Below are 14,389 nucleotides of genomic sequence, written 5' to 3'. Positions count from 1 at the left end.
AGATTCTTTCGTATGTTGAATCTTAATCTGTTCCTAATGGTGGGAGTGCTGAAGTAATGTATCTCACTGTGATCTGGTACTTCGATATTTGCATAAAATGGCAGTTCTGTATATTATTTTGGCTAACTGTAAATATAAATGTTTCATAGTAGCATAGTTGAATTTTTGAGGTACAGCCACTTGTGTGAGATTAGAAAAAACTTTATTTCTAAGAACTTGTAAAAAAAAATATTTTCAATAAAATTCCCTACCTCACCTCTATTGTGCAGAAATTATCCCATTTTCCTATGTTTTCCTATGTTCATTTGTAAACACAAAGAAGATCCCTTTTCAGTTATTGGCAAAACAGGGCTGGTTTTCATCAAATCAGTCAAATAGTGGAATGCTTGAAAGTCTGAACTCTAATTTGTTTCCTTTGCTTCCTTTACGTTATGCTGATCAGGTACTTGATACCTGAAAAGCAAATTCTAGAAATGTCATGCCATCTTAAGCTGCTCCCTCACTCTGCCCTGGGGTGGAGAGCCTGTACCCTGTGATGTTAGTCTGTAGTGGCTGCTCGTGCTTGATTTTTTTTTTTTTTTTTTAGCAGTGGGGAGCAGAGGAGAAGGGGTGAGGGGCTGGGCTGGGTGAGCATACCAATGATCTTTGCAAGACCTTAGGAGGAAAGGTTCCCAATCCTTGTTTTGCAGTGAAGGGGATTGAGCAAACACTGTTTGCTTTCTTTAATTGGGATGTAAATGCACATTCCCATAATCAGTTCTAAAAATAAATGTCTTGAAAGATTTGGAAGCTATGCCAAACTGAACTAGCTAATTAATTCCTCCTTTCTCTGAAATACTTAACTCCTTACACCTTTAAAAAAAATACATATAATTAATGCCAGGAGTGTTCTCTCACATTGCTACTGGGAATGACTCTTTCTCTGGCTTCTCCTGAAGTGAATATAGCAAACCCAAATCAAATTTTTAGCCTTAAAAGTTTCAGTACTTGGGTTTGATTCCTCTCTGTTCCTGCACTTATAATGACACCATTTTTCTTACCATAGTTCAGAGATTGTGTTCTTTGACAACACCTGTAAAATTCACTCTCTGAAGCTGTCTCATGGTGTGGGTCCCTGTGGGAAGTGGAAAGTAGGGGAGAAAAGGTACTCTGCTGTGCGTACCGGAAGCCCTTCCTCAGGAGAACTCTTTCTCTTTTTTACTTATGTGCAAGAACCAGAGTTTTGATAGGAGGGTTGTAGAAAATGGCATGAGTTCCTGCTGAACTGTGTGAAAAAGCACTGATTTTGAACCCAAACAACCTCAAAAGACACTGGGTTTTCTGGCCTCAGTGTCTGCTTCCTTGAGAAGAAAGGTTGATGCATGTATTTTTACATCATATTGCTGTTTGTAGTTTCAAGACCAGTGTAAAATAGCTGGGTTGACATGCCGAAGACCCCCCCCCCCTTTTCCTGAGATTTGAGCTTTAAATATTACTGTGTAAAATAAATACTAGGTATCCCTGACAATGATAAAAGGACACAGCATTTTCAGGTTCTCAAATTTAAGCTCCAAATCTTGAGGAAACTTGGCATCACAGTAAAGTGGTCATACCTACTACTTGGCAGCCTGCATACTTTGTAAGGGCTTCTTCACTGTGTTTAGAAATGAAGACTGTACTCTCTTTAAAACAGGCTTGCCCTACTCAAATACTATAAATAATTAAGCAAGTGTGACCCTCCTCACTGCATCACTTTTCATTGAAAATAAAGGTTTTCAAAGAGGTTTTTAAGGTTTCTCACCCTTTCCCCTTATTATATTAGATACCTTATTACAGGTATCTGAATTACCTGGATTTTGGTGTGAAAATCTATGATCTCATCAAGTAAGAAATATGCAAAGTTGGGACTTGTTTATAGAATATCTACTAGACTGGACTCAGCCGAGTGACCCAAGGCACCCTAAACCAACGTACTTCTTAGTTTAGCTGTGCTGAGCACAGGGCTGGGATGCGATCCCATCTCCCTGTTCTCCAGCATCATTAAACTGAAACCCCTTTGTTCCAAGTGCTGGCCTTAAACAACCACCTCATTCTCCAAGGCTGGTTAAACAAAAGCAAAAATGTGCTTTCACATTTTTATTAAAAACTCAGGTTAAAGTTTTACAAACCTTTAAGTTGGAGACCAATTTTAGTGTAATTAGCTAGATTAAACATTACATTTAAATTGCAAATAACTAATAACTTTAATACTGGTGAATTCAGATGTTAACAAAAGATGTTAGTTTTGCTTATAGGACACGTGCATAAGGAGAGGGTTTTGTAATTCTGGCTTTTTTTTTTAATCAACTGTATATCCTACAGCACTCCTATTCTTTCCCTGCTTATGACAGTCATCTCAGTTTCATTTCATGCTAAACAAAAACTCATATTTACTTTGCAGCTTTGTTGGAGACATTACCTTAATCTGAGAAGAATTAATATACATCATGGAATTATGTACATCCCAGTTGAGTTCATGTGCCAGGGCTCCTACCTTTATTCTGCAAGGTACTTTAATGTGAAGATACTTAACGTGAAGTTGCCATGGATTTTTGGCATGAGGACCAACTGGTATTCCTCAAAAATGGGACTGTTAACTTTGAAGATTACTGTGATGTTAGGCTTTCTCTTATACTGGCATAATGTTCTGTCATTGTTATGTGACCTTATACCTGCAGAAACTATTAATAAAGAATTTTGCTAGAAGTACTGCTTTCTCTTCGCTTTTATAACCTTTAGACCAACTCTCTGAAGTCAGGCTACTGGAATAAAATAAAGTTTGAAAGCTTTTTAAGTAACTAAAATGTTTAGCGCTCTGGGGAAAGTTGATTTTACATAAAACTTAGAACTTCCTTCTTTCCTTTTTGTAAAATACTCATTTTCATGTGCTGGCACTGAAGTCAGGGTCTTGAATTCTTGAGAGCTCAGCCCTTAACCATTGTACAGCTGAGTTTTACTGCATCACTTCCTGGAGCCTAGGTGGTCACAAAGGCATAAGGTTTACCGCATTTTGATGTGGTGAAACCAATTTTTGGTTTCTACAGTGTCTCATTCCCCTGAAATTTTAAATTTGAAAAATGCTCAGGAAGAAGCCTTATCAGAAAGAGGACAATCTAAATACTAATACCGATTTTTTTTGTTTTATTAATATGTAATAATGTTCTTCAAATTTTATTTAATTTGTGCAGTTAGTAGTAGCTAGTTATACTAACTAACTGTAAAAATTATTTTCGCAGTGTGGATGGACAGTTACATGTCATCTCAGTACATAGTGCTCACCAAGTGTTTCTCAAAACAGTTAAAGTTTCAGAATCAAATTTGCTGTTCTATTTCAGATCAAGGATAGAGAAAAATAGCAGTAGACTGTCTAGTGATTCAAATGGCATTTTACAACGAAAGATGATTACCTTTCTCTTTACAAGAGAAAGGTAATGCTCCATGCTTCTGGTGCTCTGTATCCGCAAACAGAAGGGTGAGAATTACAACACATCAGTCTGAACACAGAAAATATGCCACTCCGTGATGAAAGAGTAGGTTCAGGGGGGATTGTATCCATGCGTATCAATACCTGATGGGGGCAGTAAGGAAGACAGAGCCAGACTCTGCAGCGTTACCAGTGACAGGACAAGAGGCAATGGGCACAACTTGGCACGCAAGCTGACATTCTGTTATTCTGTTCACACATAAAAACATTTTTACTATGAGGGTGGTTGAACACTGGAACATGTTGCCTAGAGAGGCTGTGGAGTCTCTATCCTTGGTGATACTCAAAGCCCACAGGACAAGGGCCTGAGCAACCTCCTTCAGTCAAGTGGGAGTGGACTAGAGCGTCTCCAGAGGCCCCTTCCAACCTCAGCCATTCTGTGACCTGAAACTCCATAAAATGCACTACTTTGTTGAGTCACAAAGAGTCACAAAGTTTAGATTCATAATTCTAGCCAGACTAGGAAATGATCTTGATGTAAACGTAATAAAGATGCACATGTGTGCACCTGGGTATCTCCTGTCATTATCACTACAGACTCTCGTAGGGATACGGTACCTCAGTAACAAAGGACTGATATATGTATGCAAAAACTAGGGTGGGTTTTTTCACCAGCTAAAAATTAAAGGGCCCATCTAGCTAAATAAAAGCTTCAGTATGTTTTATGCCGATATAGTTATATGGTTTGGGGTTCCTATGAGATCATCATAGGCCCACTTAACAACTCATCTGCAAGTCTGAGTAGAGCTTCCTGCAGAGTTTTCACAGAGCTTTCAGCATCTGCAATGCTTTCTGCAAATACCATACGTTCCATAGGTTTTTACAGACAAATTGGCATTCTGACTTACCTTGCCTGTCACATACCAGTGTTGATGACGTGTGTTTTTTTCTCTTAAAGTCTCTCCAAACACAACAAAACGTGGCCCTGCGTTCACAGTGAAGGAATGCCCACTCCAATGAGCACAGGCATTGCTCAACAAAAAATGTTACTTTAATCATACTGCTGTCTAATAATAGACTCCTTGTACACAATTGCTCTCTAGTAATTTCTGCTGTCACTTTTAAGTCCAGTTCCTTCTGATCTTTTTTCACAAGTGGAAATTTTTTATATGGAAAATGTATACTCACTTGGCAAGAGTTTTGAAAAATTCACTGTCTTCCTTTCACAAAGGGATGGTCCAGCAACTGCAGAGCAGAAGGGCGTTCACATTGATCTCTGCATGGAGGGTTTGAAAAATCAGTACATAAAATGAATATGCATGCCTGTGATGTAATTGTTTGTAAAATCTAAATGCAAACTTAGCCTTTTTTTTTCTCATTTCTCCAGTCATTACTCATTTTTAGGGTTTTTTGATAAAGCTGGTAGAAAGGACAGCAGGATTTATGGGAAGAGACTGTTGGAATTTATGAATTATAAAACTGAAATATTTTATTATTACAGAAATCATTCTTTGTTCCTCTAAATTCCTTCCAAAACTTTGAATAATTCTGTTAATGTGGCTGTTTCAGGTGCACCAAAAATGTATTTAAGGAGGGTGACAATTATTTGTTTGATCCTGTGTCAATCAGGATGTTCTGTCATCTCCAATCAGCATAATTTGTGTTAAGGAGCCCATTTGGAATTACAATGTTGTAATTACAATATTGGCTTGCTAAAGCCAAGGGCTTTGGGCTTTTTCAGCCCTCAATTTGGAGAAAAAAACAAGGGAAGGAGTAAAGGACACTGATTTCTTAAATAGTAAACTAATGGGGAAGGTGGGATGAGGGAAGCATTTATATTTAGGATGTGGTGAGATCATACATTAGAACTTTGCCCCCACAGGTGCATCCTGACTTTTGAAAAGGTAAATACTTTATTAAAAATGCATTATATCTGAATGTTTCTTTGTACCTAACAATGTCTTCTACCTTTTAAACACTGTTCTCTCTGAATGAAAGTATGTATGATGTCTCTACATACAGTCCACAATTTTTCTGGTTATTGTTCTATGGTCCACAGGAACCATAAACATAGTGTAACAATTCTAATCCAGGGATTAGAAATCAGGCTTCCTGTCTCCAGGACCACTGCCATACCCACTAAATAACATATTTCTCTCTAGCACTCAAATCTGGTCTTTAGAGATATGTAAAAGGCTGCTATTAATTTTATAAAGACACCCCGTAGAGGTCAGGAACTTAGCTCTTGAAATTAATAGTCCATTTAAACATCTAGGACAAAGCCTATACTTAAACCAAAACAAACACTACAAAAAAAAGTCTTATAATGAGTGAGTGCTAGTGGGTTTTTTTTTAATATAGAGAACTTTACGTTTCAAATAACTATGTATTTCCTGGACTGGCAGTGATAACAGATTTTTCTACTGCAGAAGATAAGAATTAAGTGAAAGCTCTTTCATTTAGAATATCATTGTCAAAACCACTTGCCTGACACAGGCCAGATTCAGCCAATGGGATATTGGAACAGCAAGGCATATCAAAGAAATTTATCAAACATTTTGTCTAAAACTCAATGGTGCCATGTTTCTGCATAAAAATTACAGGGAAAGTAAATTATGAGTATAAGGCCTACAAAAAGAGAATTTGTGGGGTTTTTTTGTACCATTATAGAGAGTAAAGCCCTTTCATGTATACTGTTCTTTAAAGGCTTTCCTGAAATGTTGAAAAACCTATGCATTTACAGTACAGGTTTTCTACACAGTCATATGTACCATATAAAAGGTAACCTAAGCTCCCATCAACAATCTCTACAAAGAAACTATCTGCATTTTTCCTTCCATTTTCAGTTAAAAATCTACATACCTGGTTAAGCATGCATGCACAAAATCCACTGCAGTGCTGGAGAATCGATCGGGTAGGGAAGGCATCAGTCCTCTGTGGGCCCCAATATAGAACATGGCTGCTATCCTGTCCATGGAAGCCAGTGGCGGTTTTCCTGTTGCCATCTCAAATACGGTGCAGCCAACGCTCCAGATGTCTGATTTTCTTCCATATCCAGATTCATTTATAACTTCTGGTGCCATCCAGTATGGAGTCCCATGCACAGACTTGAGCATCTCGCTGTGCGTGCCACTGAGGCTTACCCAAGCTAAACGCCTGGCACAGCCAAAGTCAATTAGCTTTACTATACCATTTGGCATCAGCATAACATTATTGCCTTTGATATCTCTATGTACCACACAATTGTCGTGTAAATATGCAACCCCTTGTAGAATTTGTTTTGTATATTTACAAAGGACAATTTCTGGCAATGGACCAAACCGACTAATAATACTAGAAATTGAGCCACCAGGAACAAACTCCATAAAAATGCTTAAAATGTTGTCTTCCAGACAAGTTCCTAAATAAGTTACAATATTGACATGCTTCAATGTCTTCAAAAGATCAACTTCTTCATGAAACTTCTGATACTCCTTTTCTGTAGTGAGTTGATCTGATGTATCCAAAACAACCTGTTTTACAGCTATTAATTGTCCCTGGCTTGTCAGACCGCAGTATACCTACAATGAAACTATCATTTATTAAAATGAAACATGAAATAAAACTGAATATTTACTTATTTTAAATAGTATCTTTGTGTTCATCATATTTCATGTCTCATTGTATAATCCAAAATATTTGTTACTTGTTGAATAAGACAACAGTCAGTTATATGGTAAGATGTATCTCAAAGACAACCAGCGCATCTCTTAATATTTTCAGACATTAACTTACCGTGCCATAGGCTCCCTTTCCAAGGACTTCACCTCTTGTCCACATGATAGGATCTTTGTTAGTTAAACTGCTTCCTGGTAATTTAGTAGATTCCTCAAAGTTTAGCAGGTCACTTTCTTCATTTGATGCCAAAAAGGCTTTACTGTAACTCTGCTTGAAAGATGATGGTCAGTGTGGGGAGAAAGCAAGGAGGAAAAGAAAGGCTTCGTAATATCCTTATATTTTTTATAAGGAGTAACTTTTACCTGGCATGACACTTTTCTATAGATTTATATATATATACACACACTCATTGCCCAGCTCATCAATACAATTGCTATACTAAGTGAGACTATGTAAATATTTTCAAGTATATATCACAGTAGTGCATAACCAGAAGTTTATAGCATGCCATCTTTTTCCATTGACAGGAAGACAGACAGAAGGAGCACTTAAAATAGCAGGATATACATCTGCTTACTATTTTTTTTTGTCACGTAGGTACAGTTTGCTAAGCTGAAGGGTGAATATGACTATCGCCTTGCTCTAGGTAACATATGTAACCCAAGTCTGATGGAAACAATTTGGACGTGACTTCACAGGAAGAAGAGATTGCTTCAGAAAGATGGTAATAATTACTCCATCTAGCCATGGATCTCCCTAGGAGAAGTGAGAATGGAGGTATAATTGGCACCTGTGTCTGCAGAAGCATAAGGAAGAGTATCAACATGTAGTGAAAGAAATTTCCTTATAAATTTGTAATTTAAATAGACAAAAAGCTAACAGGATCAAGGAGAAGCAGTAGTGGTAGATAAGCACCTTGGTAGGTGAAGGTTCTTAACTGAGTTGGGGACCAGAATCTAAGCCTTCTGGGCTTGAAATTTTGGTTAAATATTAATTAAACAGACTTAAGCCTGTCTGATAAGCCAATACTTGCAGTTCATACCTAGAAAAGTATCTGGTTGCACTCAGACATTCAAGTAAACTGCCTGTTTGGATATACAAGAACCATCTGTAGTGTCTGTTCATACTCCTTAGGTGTCAAGATCTCAAGAGCTTTTGCCTTGCCCCAGCACCTTTAGATACACGCTCTTCAGTTAAAATAGCCTCTCCTTTTTATTCACTACAATTTCTCAATTTATCTTGACCCATCATATAAGGCTTGATAGCTACTCCTGTCACGCCTTAGTACAATCTGGCTTGTGTCCTGACATGTAGCCTGTAACATGGGTATCCTCAACTGAGCACTGGAAGAATCAGAAAAGTGACTTAATCATTAATGAGCACGTATTTCCTATCTTTCATCCAAACTTGTGTTGAAGCATCATTCAAAGGAGCTAGCAAGTTACAAGAAATTACTTTTACCTTCTCTAGAGCACTATTTACTATTGCTCCATCTCCATTCATCATATTTTCTTGTTCTTTATTATGTGTATTTTGCATTTTAGAACCTGTATTTTTTGTTCTTGAAGAGTTGATGTCTTTTTCTTCAAGCATTAGCAATTCTTCGGCCAGACAACAAAGCAAGTCATCAGTCACATCCTTATTATCTGCCCAGGACAAAATGTTTTGACTCGTCTGGAAGCTGGGGCTTATAACATTTTTTGTCTGAATCACTGAAGGCTGAGTCAATTCATTTGCCAAAGCACTGTTTTGAGGTGTGTATGCCCAACTATGATTTAATTTTTTTGTAGGGGATTGACACTCCAGTCTATCTGAAAAGGGCAATGCTTCACATTTATTCATAGACTTGAAGGAGGCCTGGTCTGATTCCAGGCCTTTGCAGCCATCCATATCCACCCTGCACTCGGGTACACAAATGTTCTGGTCTGTTGTTAGTAGACTGCTACTTAGAGCAACACATCCTGTGTAGTCTTTATCACTGAACTGAAGAATATTCTGGCTACAGGTAGCAGCTCTCTGATGGTTGGATATATCCTGACTGTCTAAAGACTGGTCCAAAGAAATTTCTTTAATAGTTGATAAGTTTGAATTTGAAAAAAAGTTATTTTGCTTAGTTGGTTGTGAAAGCTCTTCTAAAAATGTAAGCTGATGATCTGTGTCTTCATGAAACAATGCCATGCTCCTTGAAGTGTTTATTTGACAATCTGAATCAGAAGTTATTACATTATCTTGCTCTGTGTGGCTGTCACACAACTTGGTATTTCTGTCCTTTGGAATTAAACCTTTCTGCTTTTGTTTAGTGCCAGGTATGGTCTTCTTTGGCTTAGAATGTGTTCTCTTTTGAGTATTTCTTACTTGGCTGCTCTCTCTCCCTTTACTGCAGATAGATCTGCAGGTGCTAGCAGTGCATCTCCCAGATGGAGCAGAACAAACATCTCTGTAAAAACTGTTCTCATGCTGATCAAGCTCACGCATGTGGGAATAGACAGGAGTTCCAAACATTTCATAAATACCTGGGCCTTTGTCATTTGAATTTATTTTCTTGAACATGTCACTGTATTTCAGATCTACAAAATCGGAAGCAGACCGTGCATGTGGTAGAGAAAGTGGAGTAACAGGTTTCTTTACAATAGCTGAATTTTTGCAACTGCAGGAGAAACTTTGCTTTTTAAGTTTCTGAGCACTCTGAGCAAAATGGTATTTGTCTGCTTGAGGGGTCTTTTTTTGACACTTCAGGGAAGTCTCAGATTCCACATGTGCCAGTTCCAAAGATGGAAAAATCTGACTCTTGGCATTACCTTTTGTGGAAATCTCATCAGAAACAATTAAGTCTTCAGATGCCTTTATCTTGCTACTCATTTTAGATTTTGATGAATATTTATTTCTCTTCATCTTTATTTTACTTTTGTCATTTTCTTTGCGAGCAAGAATGTTGAAGCTCTGAGTAACATGAGGAGGCAGGCTACGAATGATACTCTTTTTTGTGGCAGGTTGTTTAGCAATGTGTGGTTCCGTAGCTGCTCCTTGTTCAGAGAATGTAACATGAACAACAGGTACAAGCTCACTTTGGTCTTTTGAAGTTGCTTCTGACATTGCTTCTTTTTCCATTTCAGATTCAGAGAGACAAACATCATTTTCTGTCTGTTTTCCAGAAAGATCTTGCACTTCTGCTCTGGGAATTAATGCAGCTACAGAATTATCTTCTAAGGCATGGTAGGCCTCTATCACTTCATTTTTACAGGAAGAATCTAAATCATGATTGTCAAGCACAAAGTTCACACTCTCAGCATCTTCGTGCGCTCTGTAATCCAGTATCATCTCTGTAGCATTTCCTTCTTCTAGACGAGTTCTACAGGAATTCTCTGCTCTTTCCTCCTTATTGCCAGCTCTCAAGGCATCTCTGTTGCTTGACACTGTAAATGTTGTCTGAGCTGTAAATATTCCACAGTTTATCAGAGCATTACTTGAGCTCAAGTAGGGATGACGAGCATCATAGAAACTGCCTTGGGTCATAAGATCTATGTTCCTACAAGCCACGGAAAACTGGTACTTCATCTGGTCATTCTTTTCAGTAGCTACATCAGCTTCCCTCCATTTTAAATTGCTTTGAATTTCTTCTTTCTTGTTGCTAGGGTACTTATAACAGTTACTCATGCTGAAGTAGTACAGGTCTTTCACTGGAGTGAACTTATCAGAAATAGTAGCCACAATCAGGTCTGATGACTTTTCAGCGTGCCTTTTTAATAGATTGTCTAACTGATACTGATAAAATTTAGTAACTGGTTTTATAGGCTGAGGCATAGAGTTCATAATATTAAAAATATTTCTGACGTTGTTGTTTTCATTGGCAATATTATCCTCTAGAGGAGCAAGATGAATTGTTCTTACAGGCTGAAATGTCACTGGTGGCAAATGAAACTGTAATTTCCATAAAAACCATTAATAATGTGCTACACAACAGATACAGGTAAAATCTAATCTCTAAGACCCAAGCAGACTAAGAAAAGAAAATCAGAAAAGGATTATTCTTTTATATATTCCCATATTTAACCTAATATGAAGTGTAACATCAAAACCCTGAGAAAATACATGAATTTTCTCATACCCAGAATTATTTCTAAGTATTTCATAGTACAGAAAGTGAGATCCTTTGCTATAAGGCACAAGTCATTCTCCATGATTTAAAAGTAATAAGCTTTGTCCACATATACAAATCATCTTGTCAGTTATTAACTATGTCTTATGTCACATAGCACGTTTGCTAGAGGAATTCAAAGGCTGGTCAGTGGCTTCATGTGCCAAAGTTTCTTTCTTGCTGTGCACTCTCACTGATTGAGAGCACCGCTCTTATGCTATATTTAAAGTCTTTTTATGTAATCCTCCAAAGTGTGCTGACACCAGTAATTACATTCCCAATGGAACTAGATCTCATGTAAGCAATTTTTAAAAAGCAAAAGCTAGACTATTATACCTAATGCTATTTTATCCATGGACAAAACAATTCTTACAAATTATTTATAGGTTTTAAAAGACATTATTATAAATCTAAACATACAGACCTTCCATATATTTAGTGTAGTCTTATAAAATTCCATAAACCATGTTATATGGGCCACAGATTTAGCTCACAGTTTTAAGTACATTGGAAGATAGCACAGTCTGCACTTCACTTTCAGTGAAGTTAAATATATAACTAGGCAAAGGCCATTTTTGTATGGCAGCTAACACAGAAGTCTGTTGTGTGGGGGATGTATTTTATTATTCCTCCCTTCTTCCTTCTCTTCCCATCCTATTAGTCGAAAGGTACCGTATATCTTTGAAAGAGAACAGATCTGAGAATTTGAGTACTTTGTGGTCCATATTCAGACGAATAGTGAGAATAATTTTCTGAAAATAATTGTTCTTTATTTTATAGGAAATGGAGAAAAAATAAGCTTGAATATACTGTATATTTTTATGCAAATGAATGCAATAGAAATAATCACACAATCATATGCTGAGTACTCATTTGCATGTCTATATTCAACATCAGTTTGCAATCTGCAGGAAATTTTTGTTTGCATTCCAAGGGCAAACTGAGGTTTGAACGTGCCAGGAAAAGCAATGCATTTTGAAATTTACAGTTCTGAAGGCTTTGTCCAGTCTTGATGGCTTTAATATGAATGCTCAGTTTATCCCAAATGATATGCCTCTAGAAATCATCAGAGCCTAAGATGTGAAATAAAGCTGTATAAAATCACACTGAGGTCAGCTAAATTATTTTTCTTAAACATTCCCCTCCATTTGAAATATTTTTTCCATAGCCCTCTTTACAATCTTCTGTCAGAACTCTTGCTATTACTTCTATACTTTACTTTTTTCCTGTGAACGCTCTTGTATTCTGTAGTGGGTTCACTAAAGTATACAGCTGATTCAATGAGACAAGTCTTTTTTACAAAGGGCTATTAATTAATATCCATAAAGACCAAATTCTCTTTTTTCTAAATACAGTATATTTGATCTTTTGTAACTTTTAAGGCTCATGTAGTGTGAAGCACTGATATATGTAAAATTGCTAGTTTGTTTGTAAGTACAAAAGTTTTGACAGGAATCCTAGTTACGCTTATCACAAAATTTCCTGTCAAATATGTTTAATCCTAAGACATTTTTTTTGTTTGCTAACACAATAAATTTCAGCAATCATCTAATATCAAGACTGTTCTTCAGTTAGGCTTCAATTTTAAATTACCACTCAATACAAGAAAATTTTCTGGTTTTTTAAATTTGGCAAAACTAGACATCTAACATGTTTAACATAGAGGATGTGCATACTTTAAATTAACATACATATTTCTATTTTAAAAGGTTTTATATCTTTTTGAACTTCCAACCCTTTACACCCCAAAATCCCTGATGTATCACCTTACTGACAAATTGTTGATATACACCTGAAGATTTGCTGACAGACACACACACACACACATATATAAAGTACTTCATGTTCATCCAAAAAACTGAAGATTAAGCAAACTACTTCCACTTCTTCTCTATTGCTATTTTTTAAGTTTTGAAAGCATATAATACTTTTAACGCACAGTTTTACACATAGTACCACCTTACCTGAGATCTCTTGTTCCTGGTTTTTAGCATTGTTATATTTAACCCTTAAAAATCAAAACAAATGAAATGTTAATTTGGTATTCTTAAACTGACTATGATTTTAATTTAAAAATTAATTTCAAACCGTAGGGTTCTGCAGACCAAGAATCTGTGATGTGTGGTTGCAGGACTATGCTATAAATCTGCTATGCAGGAAGAAGTTGTAAGTTGAAATTTAATTGTGATGCTGAACTTTACAATTCCATTTTCTATAGAAAACTATCAAATATGATAATTTTAAAATACTTTTATTCTAATAATTTAGGCAAATATTTCTCCTCAATTTCAGATGTTTGCTAACTTCAATATGTGGCTAATTAATATTGCCAGTATGAGGAAAAAAGAGAGAGATGCCATCATGGCCCCACTCCAGCTACAGAGAATGACACTTTACATTTTGTGGGCTCAGTTTCATTATACAGAGTAACAGGAATGGTGAAGTCTGTCATTGCTTCTCTTTATTTCCATCATTCTGCAAATACACACACACATAGAATTAAAGAAGAGGGTCAACATGGCTGAAGTCTACTTTATGTGAAGAAGTCAAATAGGCATAAAGACAACTTAAAGTTTAAAGAAAAAGGACTTCTAAGGCTTTGCCGTCTAATTTGATAGCAATATAAAACTTTATTTAAAAGTTGTGACTTTTAAAATTGAACTTACTTTGTTGTATTTGTGCTTTTATTATCTGAAAAGCATCTAAAGCCATAAATGATTTTGAAATGTTGGATTCTGGGCATGAGGCCTGTAGCAGAAACCTGAAGTCAAAGCCATGCCCTATGTTCTCTTTCTTCAGGAAGAAAGGTAAAGAAGTGTCATGTCTCATCTGTAATGCTAACTGTTTTTCACTTGGAAAACATGCCACTTGTTGATCTGGCCACAATCTGGATGTTGGTGCTATTTGGCTAGAAGACAAAACCAAAAAAATACAAGATACAGTGTGAAAATAAGTTGAAGGAGCCTACTCAGTTCAAATAATCACATGACTGGAGAATAAAGTAGACAAGAAGTTTGTAAGATCCAAGAATGCCAAAGTATGTTTTCTTTCTTGGTCCATCTGGGAAGTTGTGGCTCTCCCTGGCAGCATCTGACTGCCATGCCAGAGATTGATAAGTGAGAATGAATGACAAACAATGTAAGCCAAGCAACAAT

The 14,389-nt window shown here is 36.7% G+C and overlaps 1 protein-coding gene across 3 annotated transcripts in view; it reads right to left on the bottom strand.

The window, feature by feature from the left end:
* Window positions 1-14,389, bottom strand: part of MAP3K19 (mitogen-activated protein kinase kinase kinase 19) — a 35,577-nt gene that overhangs the window by 13,843 nt on the left and 7,345 nt on the right. For 2 of the 3 annotated variants that reach the window (XM_072875047.1, XM_072875046.1), the window contains exons 5-10: window positions 13,901-14,142; window positions 13,199-13,242; window positions 8,561-11,017; window positions 7,217-7,366; window positions 6,305-7,002; window positions 4,631-4,718 (exon numbers count right to left, since the gene is read on the bottom strand). In XM_072875047.1, the coding sequence (XP_072731148.1) occupies window positions 4,652-4,718; window positions 6,305-7,002; window positions 7,217-7,366; window positions 8,561-11,017; window positions 13,199-13,242; window positions 13,901-14,142 (3,658 nt within the window). In that variant the 3' untranslated portion in view covers window positions 4,631-4,651. Of the gene's footprint in view, window positions 1-4,630; window positions 4,719-6,304; window positions 7,014-7,216; window positions 7,367-8,560; window positions 11,018-13,198; window positions 13,243-13,900; window positions 14,143-14,389 lie in introns of those variants that run through there. The other variant, XM_072875048.1, reaches the window with a different exon arrangement.

The sequence above is a fragment of the Ciconia boyciana genome, chromosome 10 (genome assembly GCF_034638445.1).
Source record: "Ciconia boyciana chromosome 10, ASM3463844v1, whole genome shotgun sequence".
Classification (NCBI taxonomy): Eukaryota; Metazoa; Chordata; class Aves; order Ciconiiformes; family Ciconiidae; genus Ciconia; species Ciconia boyciana.
This window is presented reverse-complemented; position numbering and strand designations above follow the sequence as displayed.